The 20,512-nt window shown below is 42.8% G+C and overlaps 1 protein-coding gene across 2 annotated transcripts in view; it reads right to left on the reverse strand.

The window, feature by feature from the left end:
* C8H2orf42 (chromosome 8 C2orf42 homolog) overlaps positions 1 to 18,000 on the reverse strand; it is a 35,808-nt gene extending 17,808 nt beyond the window's left edge. Inside the window, exons 1-4 of one of the 2 annotated variants that reach the window (XM_044261314.1) lie at positions 17,982 to 18,000; positions 4,044 to 4,325; positions 2,739 to 3,573; positions 1,799 to 1,909 (exon numbers count right to left, since the gene is read on the reverse strand). In XM_044261314.1, coding sequence (XP_044117249.1) covers positions 1,799 to 1,909; positions 2,739 to 3,561 — 934 coding nt within the window. In that variant the 5' untranslated portion in view covers positions 3,562 to 3,573; positions 4,044 to 4,325; positions 17,982 to 18,000. The other variant, XM_044261313.1, reaches the window with a different exon arrangement.
* Positions 18,001 to 20,512: the final 2,512 nt, after the last annotated feature.

Here is a 20,512-nt window from a genome sequence, read left to right on the forward strand (position 1 = left end):
CCAGGACCCTGAGATCATGACCTGAGCCAAAGGCAGAGGATTAACCCACTGAGCCACCCAGGTGCCCCGAAGAAATAAAATCTTTAAAAACAAACAAACAAACAAAACCACAATTATTTAGAATCAGGTCTACTGAGTAAAAGGATAAGAACTTTCTTTTTCGGGGTGCCTGGGTGGCTCAGTGGGTTAAAGCCTCTGCCTTCAGCTCAAGTCATGACCCCAGGGTCCTGGATCGAGCCCAATGTTGGGCTCCCTGTTCAGTGGAGAGTCTGCTTCGCCCTCTCCCTCTGCCCCTCCCAACCATTCATGCTCACTTGCTCTCCCTCTCTCAAATGATAAATAAAATCTTTTTTTTTATTTTTTTTTTAAAGATTTTTTTTTTTAAAGATTTTATTTATTTATTTGAGAGAGAGAGACAGTGAGAGAGAGCACGAGCGAGGAGAAGGTCAGAGAGCGAAGCAGACTCCCCATGGAGCTGGGAGCCGGATGTGGGACTCGATCCCAGGACTCCACGATCACGCCCTGAGCCGAAGGCAGTCGTCCAACCAACTGCGCCACCCAGGCGTCCCATCAAATGATAAATAAAATCTTTAAAAAAAAAAAAAAAAGAACTTCCTTTTTGAATTTCAGGTTTTCTTGGGATAGATTAATAAGTAAACATTTAACAACAATCTCTGTTCTATATTGCTGTCAGAATTCTTTTTTTTTTTTTAAAGATTTTATTTGTTTGGGACGCCTGGGTGGCTCAGTTGGTTGGACGACTGCCTTCGGCTCAGGGCGTGATCCTGGAGTCCCGGGATCAAGTCCCGCATCAGGCTCCCAGCTCCATGGGGAGTCTGCTTCGCTCTCTGACCTTCTCCTCCCTCGTGCTCTCTCTCACTGTCTCTCTCTCTCAAATAAATAAATAAATAATCTTTAAAAAAAAAATCTTTAAAGATTTTATTTGTTTATTTGACAGTCAGAGATCATAAGTAGACAGAGAAGCAGGCAGAGAGAGAGAGAGCGAAGCAGGCTCCCTGCTGAGCAGAGAGCCCTGTGTGGGACTCGATCCCAGGACCCTGAGATCATGACCTGAGCCGAAGGCAGCGCTTAACCCACTGAACCACCCAGGCGCCCTGCTGTCATAATTCTTAAAAACAGAAATGTCCATGTCCCTTTGTGTCTCCATCTTTCTCTACCAACCCGACACCAAAACTCCTGTGCATGACCATTTGAACCACCTCTAAAAATACTCTATCCACAAAAACGTTTCTACCCACTGGACTAGAATATTTTTCTTTTGTTTAGAATCTAGGTCTTTTAATACTTATTTACTAGAACTTATCTGAGTAACTGGTACACTGGTACACTTACATTAACTGACACTAGTACACTTATATTAAAAAAGAAAAAATATATATACGGTGCTGCATATTGAAAATGAAGCTAAGAAACTACACTCTTAAATTAGTTTGGAAAATATAATTAACCATTGTCACAAATTTTTAAACACACTCTATGGATAAAAACTTCACGATACTGTCCTAAGGCAGATTAAGGTATAAAACTAGTCCAAACGTCTAAGGGCTAAAAGACATATACAGTAATAAAAGCAGAGTCTGGTTGGATCTTATTCCTGGCCAAAAGAACCAACCCTTAGCTCCACTTGACAAAGAATCATGAATGGACGATAAAACTTTTTTGGGGGAAAAAACATAACAAACATTATTTCCATATTCGCTAAGATGCAATGAAACACAAAATACAGCAAAACCATCTCTGAAGAAACCACCACCAAACAACCCAAACGGCTTCTCACCAGGGACTTCCTCCTTCTTCCTCTTCTTTGGCTTGGAGGCAGTAGGCTCACAAGCTGTTACGGTCGATTCTGAATGGCAACCTAACTGGGGCACAATAACCTCTTTAAGACCTAAAATACAACAGATTTCTTAATTACTAATACCATCCAAGAGTAAGTATGGGGCCCTGCCTACAGAAAAATTAATTTATAAAAAATAACTTATGGAATACTTAGCTAATGAATCATTGAACACTCCATCAAAAACTAATTATGTACTCTATGGTGGCTAGCTGAACATAATAAAAAAAAATAAAAATAAATTATGGAGTGATTGCCTACTTTAAAATAATTTCCTTTAAAGAACTCCCCAAGACATGGGTTTTTATTCATGGACCCTTAACACAATAAAAGACTTTACAGAGAAATTAAACTAAAAAGTTGGGAGCTACTGCCAACTGATCGTTAAGAAATGAAAATAAAAAGCATCTACAAGATAAACTCTGTTAAAAACTACAACAAAAGACTTGCTGTACAATCTTTAAAAATCTTTTAAGCAGGTAATAGCTTTCCCTGTCTTCAAAGATAACAAGCAAGCACCCCAAATTAAAAGTTTTTTTGTTTTGTTTATTCTTTGTTTTTATTAACATAGGACATCTGTGAAAAATTTTTTAAAAAAGGTGAAACAAAGATAAGCTAACTTTTGCTAGATTCACTGTCTCAATGAAAATGTCCAAGCCTCCTGATCATTACTTTCAATCAACCAACCAACCAATCAACCAACCAACCAACCAACCTTTATGCAAGTGTGCTGACTGGGATTAAAAGAAGGAATGTTTTTCATTTGAATTATCTAGCAACTGCTTCTGAAGGTTGCTAGGACAATCTCCAAATGCCATCAGTGGAACTCTTTCATTGCCATTTTAGAAAAACAGAGTAACCGTGTCAACACACCACCTACCGCTAGAATCAAAATTCAGGAAGTCTGAGAATTCCTGAGCCAATGTCTCATCACTGGCAAAGGCACAGATGCAAGCAAAGAAGTGAATACATCTCTGGGCCACCTCCTCCTTGGAGGCATTCGACTTGTGCGATTTCAGAGCCTGGCAGGAGCAGAAGAAACGGCGCTCAGGCAAGCTTTTGGCACTGATTTTCTGCACAAAGGAGGTATGCAAATACCCTAAACTGTGCTTCTGGCTCGCCTTGCACTTCACCACCAGAATGTTTTTCGTAATCCTCTGTACGAGGGGACCCGTGGGTTCCGTGGCCAGCTGCCAGATGGTTTGCTTGGTTTCTGGGGAGGCCTGCATTGCATTCAGGACCGAGCTTTTCAGCGTCAGAGGGGTGGCCTCGGCCTGGCAGCTCACTGCCAGCTTGATGTGCTGGCACTGATTTTCCACCACACCCTGGGTGGCAGCTTTCAGGCACGAGGGGACATAACAGCGTCCCGAGCTCAGCTGAGTGATGATTGTCCCATCCACAGTCTGGATTGTCGTCTCTGACACGCCTAGCTCCACAAAGCACCGGTGATCGGGGCCCCGGTCTCTTTGCCGCACCGAGTAAACCTGCAGATCGGAGCCCGTGATGATTTTGACAGCTTCAACACTAGGCTGCTTCCGTGCACCATAGCGGAATATGGTTCCACATGTCTTGTTCTTGCAGCTCAGTCCCCGGGTTCCATTGTATGTGCCGCATCGGGGACACTTCCTGATTCCCCTCAATGTGGCTTTCCCCAAATCAGACAAGAAAGCTGGGACTTTAGTCCTCAGAGAGTTGGGTTCCATTTTTCAAAGGCCCTAGAAAAAGCATAAGCCCATCAGCATGGATATACATTCATAAAACACATACACGAAGTTAAAATCATTTATAATAATAGTACAGACAGTAAAATGTAAACAGGTTAGCTACTGTTTTCAAATCACACCCTCCAACAGAACATTTGCTTAAGCCATCAAAAAGTGAAATACTGTTACGCTGAAAAGAATTAAACACACACACACACACACACACACAAACAAAAGTGAAGGAACCCTTGCCTTTCATAGCATTATACATTTTTTAAATCCTAATATAGTAACTAAAGCATTTCTCTAGGCTCAATACGGTTTTACACAACAATCTAGATTAGTTAACCGAGTTTTCACATGCACTAATGTTTATTTATTTATTTATTTGCACTAATGTTTAATCTGAACAAGAACTGGAGACTGGGAAAAATGAGTTCTTTCCTTTCCACCATTGCCCACAAAACCCAGTCCAATCCTACCTGAATCAGGTGCCAGAGCATCTGGGCAACAGTGTAACCTAAATTCATAAGACCTGAAAGGTGTTTCATTAGTTTGTGATGATCATAGAGGACAGGGAAAGACATAATCATTTGCAGAGTAAATGATACTGTTTAACCCAAAGTCTTTTGAAGTTTGAACTCTATGGTGTAACAATGCAGACATTCTGCCTCCTCCTTCTTGGCCAGCCAATGGCAAAGCTCCTGCCCAGTGTTCCAGAGTCAAAGAAGATTCCCACTGCCCTAAGTGGAGATCTTGGCAATCTAGAAGTAAAACAACAAAAAAAATATTAAAGTTATAAAGGTAGTATCTGTGTCTCCTCTTAGAATAGGAATCTAGGTCGTCCGGAGGTATTTGAAAACTATTTGACAGAAATTGTTATGGAAATGGTTGTTCTGTACTTCCAACTTAAAGCAGGTAAAACAGTGCTAATGTCATTATGTGGGGAGTTGTCAAGAATACCCAGGGCCATGACATATAATTGGCCAAATACTCATTCTTCCCAATGACAATGCATTATATTTTGGAGTGCTTTATGCTTTTCAAAGTGCCTTCACATTATTTCATTTGAACCTTGCAATACTAGTATCTCATTTGAGCTAAACAATGACTACGTTTCACATGAAAATTTAAAAAGTTAAGTATCCTGGGCTGCCTGCCTGGCTCAGTCAGCAGAGCATGTGAGTCTTTTTTTTTTTTTTTTCTTCTTTTTAAAAAGATTTTATTTATTCATTTGACAGAGAGAGAGAGATCACAAGTACACAGAGAGGCAGGCAGAGAGGCAGGCAGAGAGAGGGGGGAAGCAGGCTCCCCGCTGAGCAGAGAGCCCAATGCAGGGTTCGATCCCAGGACCCCGAGATCATGACCTGAGCCGAAGGCAGAGGCTTAACCCACTGAGCCACCCAGGCGCCCCGAGCATGTGACTCTTGTTCTGAAGATCCTGAGTGTGAGCCACACACTGGGCATAAAGAATACTCTTTAAAAGGCGCCTGGGTGGCTCAGTGGTTAAGCCGCTGCCTTCGGCTCGGGTCATGATCTCAGGGTCCTGGGATCGAGGCCCACATCGGGCTCTCTGCTCAGCGGGGAGCCTGCTTCCTCCTCTCTCTCTGCCTGCCTCTCTGCCTGCTTGTGATCTCGCTCTGTCAAATAAATAAATAAAATCTTTAAAAAAAAAAAAAACAACAACAATAAAATGCTAAAAGACAATTTGAAGGTGTGTGGGGAGCTCAGTTGATTAAGTGTCTGACTCTTGATTTCGGCTCAGGTCATGATCTCAGGGTCTGAGATCAACCTCCAAGTTGGGCTACGTGCTCAGCTGGGAGTCTGCTTGAGATTCTCTCCCCCACTCTCCATCTGTCCCTCCCTCTGCTCGTGTTCTCTTCTAAAATAAATAAATACATCTTTTTAAAAAAATTGACATAAAAAAAGTAACTTGCCTGAGGTCACCCAGCAAAATCAGCAATGTGGTTTCCAGTGTCTGCTAAGAAGAGTGTGAATCTCTGCTTTGATTTCCCCTCCAATATTATGAAAATTTTCAGACACAGGGCACCTGGGTGGCTTAGATGGTTAAGCATCTGCCTTCAGCTCAGGTCATGATGTCCAAGGTCCTGGTATCGAATCCCGAGTTGGGCTCCCTGCTCAGCAGGGAGTCTGCTTCTCCCTCTGTCTCTTCCCTCTGCTCATGAGCTCTTTCTCTCAAATGAATAAACAAAATCTTAAAAAAAAAAAAATTTTCATACATATTAAAAAACAATTATATAGTGAACTTCTACATTCCCACCCATTAGATTCTATAACTAACACTTTACTGTACTTGCTTTATTAAATATCTATCTTTTCTTTACTGCACCCATCAATCCCTCATATATTTTATTGCATTTCAAAGCAATTAAAAAAAAAGATTTATTTATGTATTTATTTGATAGAGAAAGACACAGCAAGAGAGGGAATACGAGTAGGGGGAGAAGGAGAGGGAGAAGCAGGCTCCCCATGGAGCAGGGAGCCCAATGTGGGTTTTGATCCCAGGAACCTGGGATCACGACCTGAACGGAAGGCAGACACTTAACTAAGCCACCCAGGTGTCCCATCATTCCAAAGTAATTTATAGGCATCAATTCAGCACTCATATTAACTAAAAGTTCAATTTTTTTTTTTAAAGATTTTTAAGTAATCTCTACACCTAACGTGGGGCTCAAACTCACAACCGTAAGATCAAGTACTCACATGTTCTACAGACTGAGCCAGCCAGGCTCCCCAAAGTTCAATATATTTTTTAAAGTAATCTGCTTGTGATGTTGAAATAGGGTTGTTAGTATTGCTCTGGCCCCCTGACCCCAAAGGATGATATTGATAAAATATGTTCCCTCCAAGGGCACCTAGGTGGCTCAGTCATTGGGCATCTGCCTTCAGGTCGGGTCATGGTCCCCACGTCCTGGGGTTGAGCCCCATGTTGGACTCCCTGCTCAGAGGGAAGCCTGTTTCTCCCTCTCCCACTCCCCCTGCCTCTTTTGATGTGTCTCTGTCAAATAAATAAATAAAGTCTTAAAAAAATATATGTCCCCTCCACATGTTCTACTGTGTATTTGTTCATCAACAAGCTCTAAGGTACAGGGGCACCTGGGTGGCTCAGTGGGTTAAGCCTCTGACTTCAGCTCGGTCATGATCTCAGGGTCCTGGGATCTAGTCCCACATTGGGCTCTCTGCTCAGCAGGGAGCCTGCTTCCCCCTCTCTCTCTGCCTGCCTCTCTGCCTACTTGTGATCTCTGTCAAAAAAATAAATAAAATCTTTAAAAAATATAATAAAAATTAAAAAAATAAAAATGTCTCCAGATATTGCTGGATGTCTTCTCAGGGGGCCTAAATCACCCATTAAACTCCCCTGATCTAGAGACAGTGGCCTCTTTACACAGCATTTCCTTTCCAGGTCAATAAACTTCTTTAGAAGTTATTTTCATTCAGCCACACAGGTTCTTAGAAGAGAAGGTTGTTCCAAAGTCAAAAGATCAAAGATTTAGTTTGCCCTTTATCACCAATTACTTCTGTGACCAAATTTATATTCTGAGCTTCAGGTTGTTTTTCATTTGCAAAATAGAAAAAATATATATAGGGGTGCCTGGGTGGCTCAGTCAGTTAAGTGTCTGCCTTCGACTCAGGTCATGATCCCAGGGTCCTGGGACCAGCCCTGCATCAGGCTCCCTGCTCAGCGGGAGGTCTGTTTCTTCCTCTTCCCCTCCCCCCACTTTCTCTTTCTCAAATAAATAAAATTTTTTTTAAGATTTTATTTATTTATTTGACAGAGAGAGATCACAAGTAGGCAGAGAGGCAGGCAGAGAGAGAGGAAGGGAAGCAGGCTCCCTGCTGAGCAGAGAGCCCGATGCGGGACTGGATCCCAGGACCCTGGGATCATGACCTGAGCCGAAGGCAGAGGCTTTAACCCACTGAGCCACCCAGGTGCCCCTAAATGAAATATTTCAAAAATTACTTTGGGGGCACCTGGGTGGCTCAGTTGTTAAGCATCTGCCTTTGGCTTAGGGTCCTGGGATTGAGCCCCGCATCGGGCTCCCTGCTTGGTGGGGAGTCTGCTTCTCCCTCTGCCTGCTGCTCTTCCTACTTGTGTTCTTTCCCCCCATCTATCAAAATAAATAAATAAAATCTTTAAAAAAATGAAAAATATACATAGTATAGAAAAAATATATATGAAAGAGCTTAACAAAATTGTAAAAATTCATTGATGGTGATTACTCAACATACCATTAAAGTAGAAAAAAACAACTTTGCTCATTAAGGGAGGAACTGGTTTGCCAATTGTCATAGTGAAGCCTTATGGTTTTAGCATCATCATAGGGATTCCACTTCTTCCTCTTATTTTTTCTTTTCTTTTTTTGATTATTTTTTGTAGAGGGCAATTGGTTAGTATCTCTCAAAATTACAAATGCACATTTCTTAAAAAAAAAACTTTTCATTTTGGGGCGCCTGGGTGGCTCAGTTGTTAAGCATCTGCCATCAGTTCAGGTCATGATCCCAAGGTCCTGGGATCCAGTCCCACATCAGGATCCCTGCTCAGTGGGGAGCCGGCTTCTCCCTGTCCTGCTTCCCCAACTAGTGTTCACTCTCTCACTGCCAAATAAATAAATAAAATCTTTAAAAAAATTTTCATTTTGGGATAATTTTAGATTTATACAAAAGATAAAAAATCATATAGACATTACTGTATACCCTCACCCAGCTTTCCCAAATGTTAACATTTTACCTAGCCATGAGACATTTGTCAAAACAAGGGTGTTTTTTTTTTTTCCTAAAGATTTTATTTATTTATTTGACAGAGAGATCACAAGTAGGCAGAGAGGCAGGAAGAGAGAAAGAGGAGGAAGCAGGCTCCCTGCCAAGCAGAGAGCCCGATTCGGGGCTCGATCCCAGGACTCTGGGATCATGACCTGAGCCGAAGGCAGAGGCTTCAACCCACTGAGCCACCCAGGCGCCCCAAAACAAAGGTTTTAACACTGGTACAATACTACTAACTCGACTACATACACTTTATCTGGATTACACCAGGTTTCCCACTAATAGCACTTTTTTTTTTTTAAAGATTTTATTTATTTATTTGACAGAGAGAGATCACAAGTAGGCAGAGAGGCAGGCAGAGAGAGAGGAGGAAGCAGGCTCCCCGCTGAGCAGGGAGCCCGATGTGGGACTCGATCCCAGGACCCTGAGATCATGACCTGAGCCGAAGGCAGCGGCTTAAACCACTGAGCCACCCAGGCGCCCCTAATAGCACTTTTTTTTCAAGAATAAAATATTTTTAAAAAGACTTTATTTATTTAAGAGAGACTGAGAGTGTGCGAGTGAGAGCACAAGTGTGGCAGGGTGGCAGAGGGAGAAGCAGACTCCCTGCTGAGCAGTAAGCCTGATGCAGGCAATCCCAGGACCCTGGATCATGACCTGAGTGACAGCAGATGCTCAACCGACTGAGCCACCCAGGTGCTGCATGAATAAACTTTTTTTTAAGATTTTGTTTTTAGGGCGGCACCTGGGTGGCTCAGTGGATTAAGTCGATGCCTTCAGCTCGGGTCATGATCTCGGTGTCCTGGGATTGAGCCCCGCATCAGGCTCTCTGCTCAGTGGGGAGCCTGCTTCCCCTTCTCTCTCTGCCTGACTCTCTGCCTACTTGTGATCTCTCTGTCAAATAAATAAAATCTTAAAAAAAAAAAAAAAAGATTTTGTAATTAAGGATGCCTGGGTGGCTCAGTTGGTTAAGCGCCTGCCTTTAGCTCAGGTCATGATCCCAGTGTCCTGGGATCGAGTCCAACATCAGGCTCCCTGCTCAGCCAGGAACCTGCTTCTACTTCTCCTTCTACCTACTACTCTGCCTACTTGTGCTCTTTCTCTGTCAAATAAATAAATTTAATTTAATTTAAAAAGATTTTATTCTTCCTGGGGTTCTTGGGTGGCCCAGTCAGTTAAGTGTCTGAATCTTGATTTTGGCTCGGGTCATGATCCTGGGGCCCTGAAACAGAGCCCAGCATCAGGCTGCTGCTCAGCAGGGAGTCTGCTTGAGATTCTCTCCCTCTGCCCCTCCCCTCCACTTGTGCATGCACATTCACTCTCTCTAAAATAAATAAATAAATCTTAAAAATATTTTATATTTTGGGGCGCCTGGGTGGTCAGTCATTGGGCGTCTGCCTTTGGCTCAGGTCATGATCCCAGCGTCCTGGAATAGAGCCCCACATCGGGCTCCCTGCTCGGTTGGAGGCCTGCTTCTCCCTCTCCTTCTGCTTGTGTTCCCTCTCTCACTGTGTCTCTGTCAAATAAATAAATAAAATCTTTATTATTTTTAAAAAATATTTTATTTTTTTAAAGATTTTATTTATTTATTTGACAGAGAGATCACAAGTAGGCAGAGAAGCAGGCAGAGGGAGAAGGAAGTAGGCTCCCTTTTGAGCAGGGAGCCCAGTGCGGGGCTCGATCCCAGGACCCTGATCATGACCTCAGCTGAAGGCAAGCACTTAACTGACTGAGCAACCCAGGTGCCCCAGTGTTTTTGTTTTTAAGAAAACTCTTTGGGCACCTGGGTGGCTCAGTTGGTTAAGCACCTGGCTTTGACTCGGGTTATGATCCCAGGGTTCTGGGATTGAGCCCCGCATCGGGTTCCCTGCTCAGCGGGGGCCTGCTTCTCCCTCCCACCAACTCCCACCAAACTGCTGCTTATTTGCTTTCTCTCAAATAAATAAATAAAATCTTAAAAAAAGAAAAAAGAAACTTCCTTATTAAGGTATATTTTACAGACCATAAAATTCACCCATTTTATGTATATGATTCAGTGACAACCATTACCTTTGTAGAGTTGGGTATCCACCACTATAATCCAGTATGAGAACATTTCTATCACCCTAGAAAAATCCCTCTGTCCTTTCACAATTACCATTCCCATCCCCAGGCAATCACTCATCTGTTTCCTTGTCTCTATAGATTTAGTTTTTCGGGAAATTTCATACAGATGGAATCATACAATATGTGGTATTTTATGTCTGGCTTCTTTCACACAACATGCTGTAATCAAGATTCAAACACATTGTACCATGTATCAGTACTGCATTGTCTAAATTGCTGAAAAGTGTTCCATCCAATGGATATATCATTTTGTTTACCCATTCACCAGCAGACAGATAACTGTTCTGTTTCCAATTTTTGGCTATTATGAGGGGCACCTGGCTGGCTCAGTCAGTAGAGCACACCACTCTTGATCTCCACATCACGAGTTCAAGCCCCATGCTGGGCCATAGAGCTTACTTAAATAAATAAATAAATAAAGTTAAGACGGATTATATTTAATACATAAAAATGAAAATTTTCTTCATGGAAAAATGTACCATAAGCTAAACTCCAAAGACAAAAACAAACTGAGCAACAAAAGCAGTGACCAGATTTTTTTTTTCCAGATTTGTATACTGAATTTGTACCTAAATTTGTACACTGAAGATTACAACCGTCACTTAAGGAAATCACAGACCTATGGGTGCCTGGGTAGCTCACTGGTAAAGTGTCCAACTCAGTTTCCAATCAGGTCATAATCTGGGAGTTATAGGACCAAGCCCCATGCCTGGTTCCTGCTCAGCTTGGAGTCTGTTTGAGATTCTCCCTCTCCCTCCCTCTCAGCCCCTCCCCCCACTCATGGTCACTCTCTCTCTCTAAAATAAATAAAATCTTAAAAAAAAAAAAGAAATTAAAGACCTAAAAAAATGGAAAGATATCTCATGCTTGTAGATCAGAAAACTAATATTGGGCGCCTGGGTTGGCTCAGTTGGTTAAGCGACTGCCTTCAGCTCAGGTCATGATCCTGGAGTCCCAGGATCGAGTTCCGCATCAGGCTCCCTGGTCAGTGGGGAGTCTGCTTCTCCCTCTCACCCTCCCCTCTCTCATGCTCTCTCTCAAATAAATAAATAAAATCTTAAAAAAAAAAAAAGAAGACTAATATTAAGAAGGTACTACTCCCAAAACTGATTTATAGATACAATGTAATCCCTATCAAAATTCCAGATGCCTTTTTTGCAAACCAACAAGATGATCCTAAAATTCATATAGAAATGCAAGGCACTGGGCAGAGCCAAAACAATCTTGAGAAAGAACAACAAAGTACAAGGACGAACACTTCTTCATTCTGAAACTTGCTTAAAAGTAAATTAAGACAATGTGGAAAGAGAAGACAAATACTGTATGATGGACCTTTTATGTATAATCTTAAAAAGCCAAACTAATAAAAACAGAGAATGGAGGGGTGCCTGGGTGGTTCAGTGGGGTTAAGCCTCTGCCTTCAGCTCAGGTCATGATCTCGGGGTCCTGGAATCGAGCCCCATACTGGGCTCTCTGCTTGGCAAGGAGCCTGCTTCCATTCCTCTCTCTCTGCCTGCCTCTCTGCCTACTTGTGATTTCTGTCTGTCAAATAAATAAATAAATAAATAATCTTAAAACAAACAAACAGAGAATGGAATGATTGCCAGGGATTGAGGGGTGGGAGAAATGGGGAGATATCAATCAAGGGTGCAAACTTCTAGTTATAAGATCAATAAATTCTGGGAATCTAATGGGCATCATGGTGATTATCATTAATAGTAGTATATTATATTGCTAATAAACTTTTGCTAACAGCTGAAAGTTGTTGAGAGTAGATGTTAAATGTTCTCACCACACAAAAAACCCTGTAATTATATGACATGATGGAGGTGATAGCTAATGCTTTGGTGGTAATCATTTTGTAATATCTAAGTGTATCAGACCACACTGAATGCCTGGGGAGCCTGGGTGGCTCAGTGGTTAAGCATCTGCCTTTAGCTCGTGATCCCAGGGTCCTGGGGTCCCTGCTCTTGCTCTCTGCCCCTGCTCATGTGCATGCGCTCACTCCCTCTCTTTCAAATAAATAAAACCTTAAAAAAAACCACATTGAACACCATAAACTTATATAATGCTATGTCAATTATATTTCAAAAAAGCTGAGGAGAGGGGCGTCTGTCTTCCACTCAGGTCATGGTCTCAAGGTCCTGGGATGGAGCCTTGTGTTTGGCTCCCTGCTCAGCAGGGAACCTACTTCTCCCTCTTCCTCTGTCCCTCCCCCACTTGTGCACACTTTCTCTCTCAAATAAATAAATAAATAAAATCTTTTTTTAAAAAAGAGAGAGACAGGGCGCCTGGGTGGCTCAGTGGGTTAAGCCGCTGCCTTCAGCTCAGGTCATGATCTCAGGGTCCTGGGATCGAGTCCCACATCGGGCTCTCTGCTCAGCGTGAGCCTGCTTCCCTCTCTCTCTCTCTCTCTGCCTGCCTCTCTAATAAATAAATAAAATATTTTTAAAAAAATAATAAAATAATTAAAAAAAAAAAAGAGAGAGCGAGAGAGAGAGACATAACCCAATTTAAAAATGGACAAAGGAGGGATGCCTGAGTGACTCAGTCAGCTAAGCATGTGCCTTCGGCTCAGGTCATGTTTCCAGGGCCCTGGGATTAAGTTCTGCATGGGGCTCCCTGCTTAGTGGGGAGCCTGCTTCTCCCTCTGCTTGCTGCTCCCCTACTTGTGCTCTCTCTCCATCTCTAAGAAATAGATAAACACAATCTTAAAAAAAAAATGACAAAAAAAAAAGACAAAATCTGAATGGATATTTCTCTAAAGAAAATAAACAGCCAATAAGCATATAAAAAATGTTCAACATCATGTAATTAGGAAATTATAAATCAAAACCACAATGTGATACCATTTCACAGTCACTAAGATGACTAAAAAAGCAGGAAAATAGCAAGTGTTGTCATGGTTATTGAAAAACTGGAACCCTCATACATTGTTGATAGCACTGTGAAATGGCAGTGCCACTTTGGAAAGTGATGGTTGATGGTTCTCAAAATGTTAAACATAAACAGTTACTATATGACTCACAAGAGAATATATGCCCAGCCAACTGAAAATACAAAAATCTGTACATGTATGTTCATAGTAGCATTATTCGTAATAGCTAGAAGGCAGAATCAATACAAATTTCCATCAAGTGATGAATGAACAAACAAATGTGGTCTGCACACCCAATGGAATATAATTTGGCCTTAAAAGGGAACGATATTCTGATACACACTATATGAACCTCACAATATTATGCTGAGTGAAAGAAGTCAGACACAAAAAGCTACAGGCTGTAAGATTCCATTTAAATGAAATATGCAAAATAGGAAAATGCACAGAGACAGAAAGTAGACTGGTGGATGCCAGCAGAGAGAAAAAGAGGAAACAAGAGCGCCTGCTAATAAATATGAGGTTTCTTTTCAGGGGATGAAAGGCTACAAAACTCTGTGGATATATTTAAAAAAACAAAACAAAACACTGGACTACAGCACTTTAAAGGAGTGAATTTTATGTTATCTGAATTACATATTTTTGTTATTGTTTTTAAAATATTTTATTTATTTATTTGACAGAGAGACACAGTGAGAGAGGGAACACCAGGAGAGGGAGAAGCAGGCTTCCTGCTGAACAGAGAGCCTGATGCGGGGCTTGATCCCAGGACCCTGGGATCATGACCTGAGCTGAAGGCAGACGCTTAATGACAAAGCCACCCAGGCGCCCCTGAACTATATTTAAATGAAGCTCTTTAAAAAAAGATAGATAGATAGATTGATTGATTTATGAGAGAGGGGAGGGGTAGGAGGGGCGGGAAGGGAAAAGCAGACTCCATGCTGGGTGTGGAGCCCAACACTGGGCTGCATCCTACAACTTGGAGATCATCACCTGAGCTGAAACCAGGAGTTAGAGATTTAACTGACTGAGCCACCCAGGTGCTCCTAAGAAAGCTGTCATTAAAAGGGACTGGCTCAGTCAGTGGAGCTTGTGACTCCTGATCTTGGGATTGTGAGGTTGATCCCCACACTGGGTGTACAGATTACTTAAAAAAATAAAATTAGGGGTGCCTGGGTGGCTTAGTTGGTTGGGTGTCTGCTTTTGGCTCGGGTCATAAACCAGGGTCGTGTGATGGGAGTTCTGCATCAGGCTCCCTGCTTGGTAGGAACCTGCTTTTCCCTCACCCTCTGCCACTCCCTGCTTGTGTTCTCTCTTTCTCATACAAATAAAAAAAATTTTTTTTAAAGCTGAAAAATAAAATAAAAAGGCATCATTAAAAATAGAGGGAAGGGGCGCCTGGGTGGCTCAGTGGGTTAAAGCCTCTGCCTTCGGCTCGGGTCATGATCCCAGGGTCCTGGGATTGAGCCCCACATCGGGCTCTCTGCTCTGCGGGGAGCCTGCTTCCTCCTCTATCTCTGCCTGCCTCTCTGCCTACTTGTGATCTCGGTCTGTCAAGTAAATACATAAAAATCTTAAAAAAAAAAATAGAGGGAAAATATTTGGAATGCAAATGCCAAAGAGCTAATTTTCTAAAGTAAGAGTCTTTTACAAATCAATAAGAAAAAGAAACAAACCCACTAGAAAAATGAGCAAGAGCATGAAAAGACAGCTTGTGAAAAATAAAAAACAAAAATGATTTTAAACATCCAAAATTCTATCTTAAAATAAGCAAGAGGCAAATTAAAACAAGACAATACTTTGGCAAAATGACAAAAGAGATAAATGTTATCACTGTGTTCATGAAGATGTAGAGAAACAGGCACTGCATATCTTTGGTGGGGACGTAAACTGCAACATCTTTAAAGGGATGTAAATAAAATAAATGTAAAACATATACTGTAACTTAGCAATTCCACTTCTTTTTTTTTTTTTTTTTTGGAGAAAGAGCGAGCACAGGCAGACAGAGAGGCAGGCAGAGGCAGAGGGAGAAGCAGGCTCCCTGCCGAGCAAGGAGCCCGATGTGGGACTCGATCCCAGGACGCTGGGATCATGACCTGAGCCGAAGGCAGCTGCTCAACCAACTGAGCCACCCAGGCGTTCCAGCAATTCCACTTCTAAGACTTCATGAGTTCTCCTCTCACATGTACACAAAGTATGTACAAGGATACCCCATACAAAGTTGTCCAGAACTGCACAAGAATGGAAAAAGTCTAAGCCGTGACTAAAGATATTATGGTACAGGCCTACAATATGCTACTGTAAAGCCATTAAGCAGAATAAGATAGATCTATAGGTACTGATAAGGAAGAAGTATCAAGATATATCGTGGGATGAAAAAAGGCACTTCATACAGGATAGTCTTGATTTAAAAAAGAAAAAACAAGGTTTACACACACATGTGTATGTTCTTAGAAAAAGTGACTTAGGACTTGGGAAATAGTACAGAGGAGACTTACATTTCAGTCTTACATTATTTGAATTTTAAGTTTTTTAAAAAAAATACTTTATTTATTTATTTGACAGACAGAGATCACAAGTAGGCAGAGAGGCAGGCAGAGAGAGAGAGGGGGAAGCAGGCTCCCCGCTGAGCAGAGAACCCAACGTGCGGCTCCATCCCGGGAACCAGAGATCATGACCTGAGCTGAAGGCAGAGGCTTAACCCACTGAGCCACCCAGGCGCCCCTACTATTTGAATTTTAAACATGGACTCCTGTCGCTTATCATAGATTCTATATTTCAAGCATATACAAACAAGTAACACAGCTTGTAAAGAACCTGTATTTGCCAAAGAAAACAAAAACACTAATTTGAAAAGATATATGCACCTCTATGTTCACTGCAGTTTTACTTAAAATAGGTAAGATATGGAAACAACCTAAAATGGATGAATGAATAAACATTTGGTGTGTATGTGCACCTATAAAATGGATTACTATACTGGAATACACCTGGGAATACTACTCAGACATAAAAGAGAAGGAAATATTGCCATTTGCAACAATGTGGATGGACCTCAAAGGTATTATGCTAAGTGAAATAACACAGAGAAAGACAAATACCGTATGATTTCACTTGTATGTGGAATCTAAAAAACAAAACAAAGCAAAACTCATACATACAGAAAATAAACTGGTGGGTGCCAGAGGGAAGAAGGGATGGGAGGGTAGGAGAAACGGGTAAAGGGGATCAAAAGGTACAAACTTCCAGATATAAAATAAGTCATGGGAATGTAAGGTACTGAAAAATGACTGCAGTACATAGTATTATATTGCATATTTGAAAGCTGCCAAGAGAATAAATCCTCAATGTTCACATCACAAGAAAAAAACATTTTTTTTTAACTTTCTTTGTATGGTGACTAATAACTAGACTTATTGTGGCAATCACTTCGCAGTGTATACAAATACTGAATTACCTGGTACACCTGAAACTAGTATGTTACACATCATTTTTACCTCAACTTAAAAAAAAAAAAGAAAGAAAGGAAGTAATAAAGAAAGAAAGAAAAGAAACTATTTGAATCCTGCCTTTAAAAAGGTGTCTTGTCGGGCGCCTGGGGGTCTGTCGTTAAGCCTGCCCCTTCAGCTCAGGTCATGATCCCAGCATTCTGGGATCCAGCACCACATCAGGCTCCGGGCTCCACAGAAGTCTGCTTTTGCCTCTCCCTCTCCCACTCCCACTCCCCCTGCTTGTGTTCCCTCTGTGTGTGTGTGTGTCTCTCTCTGTCAAATAAATAAATAAAATCTTAAAAAAAAAAAAGGTCTCTTCTAATCAAGTTTACAAAACTGCCTGCTCAGCAAGATGGTGTAAACGGACCGACGCTGGAAGAGCTAACCCAGGAATGCTTCCTGGAAGTGGTGCGTTTTAATCCAGGTACTATTCAGCTGTAGAGCTGTACAGTTTGGAAGATACTGTTTAATGCTTGGGAAGCAACAGTAAGGGAAGGGAACGAATCATTGTCATGAACAAAACATAAAACTTGCTCACTTTTACAGAGTACCAGCCCTTCCCATGCATTTACTCAGGTATTGCTCACCAAAATCCAGTAAAGTGGGTACTAATACCATTTTAGAGTTGAAGAAATCAGCTCAAAGACAGTAGTGATTTGTTGAATGTCTTACAGCCAGCAACCAGATATTCTAACGTGAGTTTGTACTCTACAGGATTCCTTGTCAAACCACAAGTAAAAGGAAGGGACATGCCTAGAAGCCAGGCCTCCTGATTCCTAGGTTTCCATTAGCCCTGCGCTGCCTCGGAATAGCGGAGAAAGGCCGCCCCGGCCCCGCGGACGCGTGCCTGGGAACCCGGCCTGCAGGATGCACACCTCCCGCATAGTTTCCGGGACCAGGCCCACCCCAAGAGGCACCACTCGGAGACCTGCTTCCCGGCATCCTCCCCGCGAGACGGCTCACTTCCGGTTCTAAGTAGGCCCAAGCAGAAGCATCACCTGGCCGGGACCCTGCTCCTTGGCCACGCTCTCCGCCAGGATTCCCAGCTCTACGCCTTCGTCGCACTGCTGCCCCCGCCTTCTGTCAACACGGCCCCTTTACCAGCCTCGCGCCCCCCACCCCCACCCGCGGCTCCAGGGCCCCAAGCTGATGACCGCCCTCACCTCCTCTCTCTTCGCCTGCCGCGGCCTTTTACAAACGCGGCCAAACTGTTCGCTGTAACGACCGTCGTTATTGGTCAGGGCCGCCCACGCGCAGCGGATACCCGCCCACTCGGCATGCCTGGTCTGATGGGAGTTGTAGTTTCGTCCTGTAGGCGGCCAAGAATTGCGGCGGAGTATCGCGGTGGAGTCTGTGCTAACGCGGCGGCTGTGATGCCTAGGTTCTTCCGAGGGGCCGGAGTACTTCTGGGCGACCGCGCTGGGACAGAAGGCACCGATAGGGTTCTCGGGCTGATCATGACTGTTTCAGCCCCGAGAAAGCACTATTTCTGCGAAGACTTCACTGGTTATCGGAGCAAAAATCGTCATAAAGTACCTGCATTATTAGCAGATGTTGGCTGTGATTTAGCGTTTTGTCAAGGGAAGTCTTGTCCACTAGGGTATTCGTTGTTTGTAAAACTTGTGTGTTTGTATCAAGGGACTCACAGAACTCGTTTCTCAGCCTTCTATTTCTACCTTAGCTACATTCTGACGTACTACTTGAACGTTTACATTTATAATGAATTGAAATCGGCTTCCTGGGTGTTTTAGTTCTGGTCCTTGGACTCACATAGAATAAATCTCCATACTCTGTTCATGGTTACGGACAGCTTCAGAATGCATTGAGGCCAGTGTGTTTTTGAAAATTCTGAAATGAGATTTCCTGTGGCTTTGGCCTTGATTCTGTTACTAGGGGTGACACTGTGGGCAGGTTGACTAAAAACGTTAATCTTCTCGTCTATTAATAAGAGAGAAATGGTCCTTTCCAGAACTCTGGTTTGCTACATTTCTCAAACTGGAGGAAAGGGGAGAAGGACACAATTTTCCGCGATATTTTTCCAATTTTGTGTTTCCATTTTGATTACAAGTGGTTATGCTTTTGTTTTAAAGATTTTATTTATGTGACAGAGAGAAGAAAAAGCACAAGCCAGGGGAGCTGCAGAGGGAGAAGGAGAAGCTGGCTCCCCGCTCAGCCGGGAGCCCCATGCAGGGCTTGATCCCAGCATCCTGGGATCAAGACCTGAGCTGAAGGCAGGTCTTAACTGACTCAGCCACCCAGGGGCCCCTCCACTCTGAGTTTTTAAAATGATGATCCTGGGTCATCTGGATGATCACCTAGTCATACTGTAGGGCTTCAATGCCTGTTGTGTTTATGAGTGTATGGGTGTCAAGTGATTCTCTAAAGCACTTCACCAGGAATACTGCTACAGGCCTCTAGTGAATAGATACCATGGATGTTATTAAAGATCCCAAGGGGCACCTGGCTGACTCAGTCAGTAGAGCCTTGACTCTTGATCTCAGGAGTTGTGGGTTGGAGCACCAGACTGTGTATAGAGATTACTTAAAATCTTGTGGGGGTGGGGAGGAGGAAAAATACACAGGACAGTCCTCACAACAAAGAATTATCTGACACATAATATCAATAGTGCCAAAGTGGAGGGACCCTATGTTAGAAAGTGGGGAGGAGGGACTGGGAAGTATCCTCCAAACGGAGAAGGCACTTTTGAAGCCAAAAAATGAAGTGGTCAACTCCCTACAGTTTATAGAATTTTATTAATTGGGTTGTGATCCGGGACGCCTGGGTGGGTCAGTTGGTTAAGCAGCTGCCTTCGGCTCAGGTCATGATCCCAGCGTCATGGGATCGAGTCCCACATCGGGCTCCTTGCTGGGCAGGGAGCCTGCTTCTCTCTCTGCCTCTGTTGCCACTCTGCCTGTCTGTGCTCGCTCTCGCTCTCTCTCTCTCTCTGACAAATAAATAAAATCCTTAAAAAAAAAAAAATTGGGTTGTGATCCAGGCAGCTGTGCAGGTATTCTCTGCAAAATCCAGACCGCAGTGTATAGATTTTATAAAACGAAGGGATGTTCAGGAGGGCCCTGTAGTGAGGTCCAAGGGTCTGAATGCATTTAACTGATAGCTAACATTTAACAGACTTCATTACACCCTCTGTGCATCGTGGAATGGGTGGGCGGTACTTATCTCTACGAGTTATCTAAACAAATTTAGAGAAGGCAAGAGCAAGCTTCTCCACATTCTGGTCATGGTCTACATTAACATCTAGGGGACCTAGAACATGCAGCCCCACGGGAGGTCATCACAGGGACATGGATAAGTTTGTGAGGCCAAAGACGGAGTCAATACTGTCCACACTCCTACACCCTGTTTTAGGGAGAGTGTTTTAAACGTTTTTCACTTGATTTACCTAAATGTGTCCTAAGAGATTTGTGGGTTTTCAGTTTAGACACGTTATACATTCCAGTCAGGAAAGAAGCTATCAAACAGCCCCATTCTAGAAGAGGGTTCTTCCTTCCAGCCAAAAACATACAGGGTTCTTCTATTCTTCCTTAAAGAGCGGCCTTTGAAGAAGTGTTAACCTCACAGAAGTCCTTTACCTCATAGAAGTCCTTTCTCAGCCTTCTCATAAATAAAATTCTCAGAATTGTTTAATACTCTCATAATGGTTTGACATAGTAGACCTTCTTTCCCTTTTCTCAAA

This window comes from Neovison vison, chromosome 8, assembly GCF_020171115.1.
Source record: "Neovison vison isolate M4711 chromosome 8, ASM_NN_V1, whole genome shotgun sequence".
NCBI classification, from domain to species: domain Eukaryota; kingdom Metazoa; phylum Chordata; class Mammalia; order Carnivora; family Mustelidae; genus Neogale; species Neogale vison.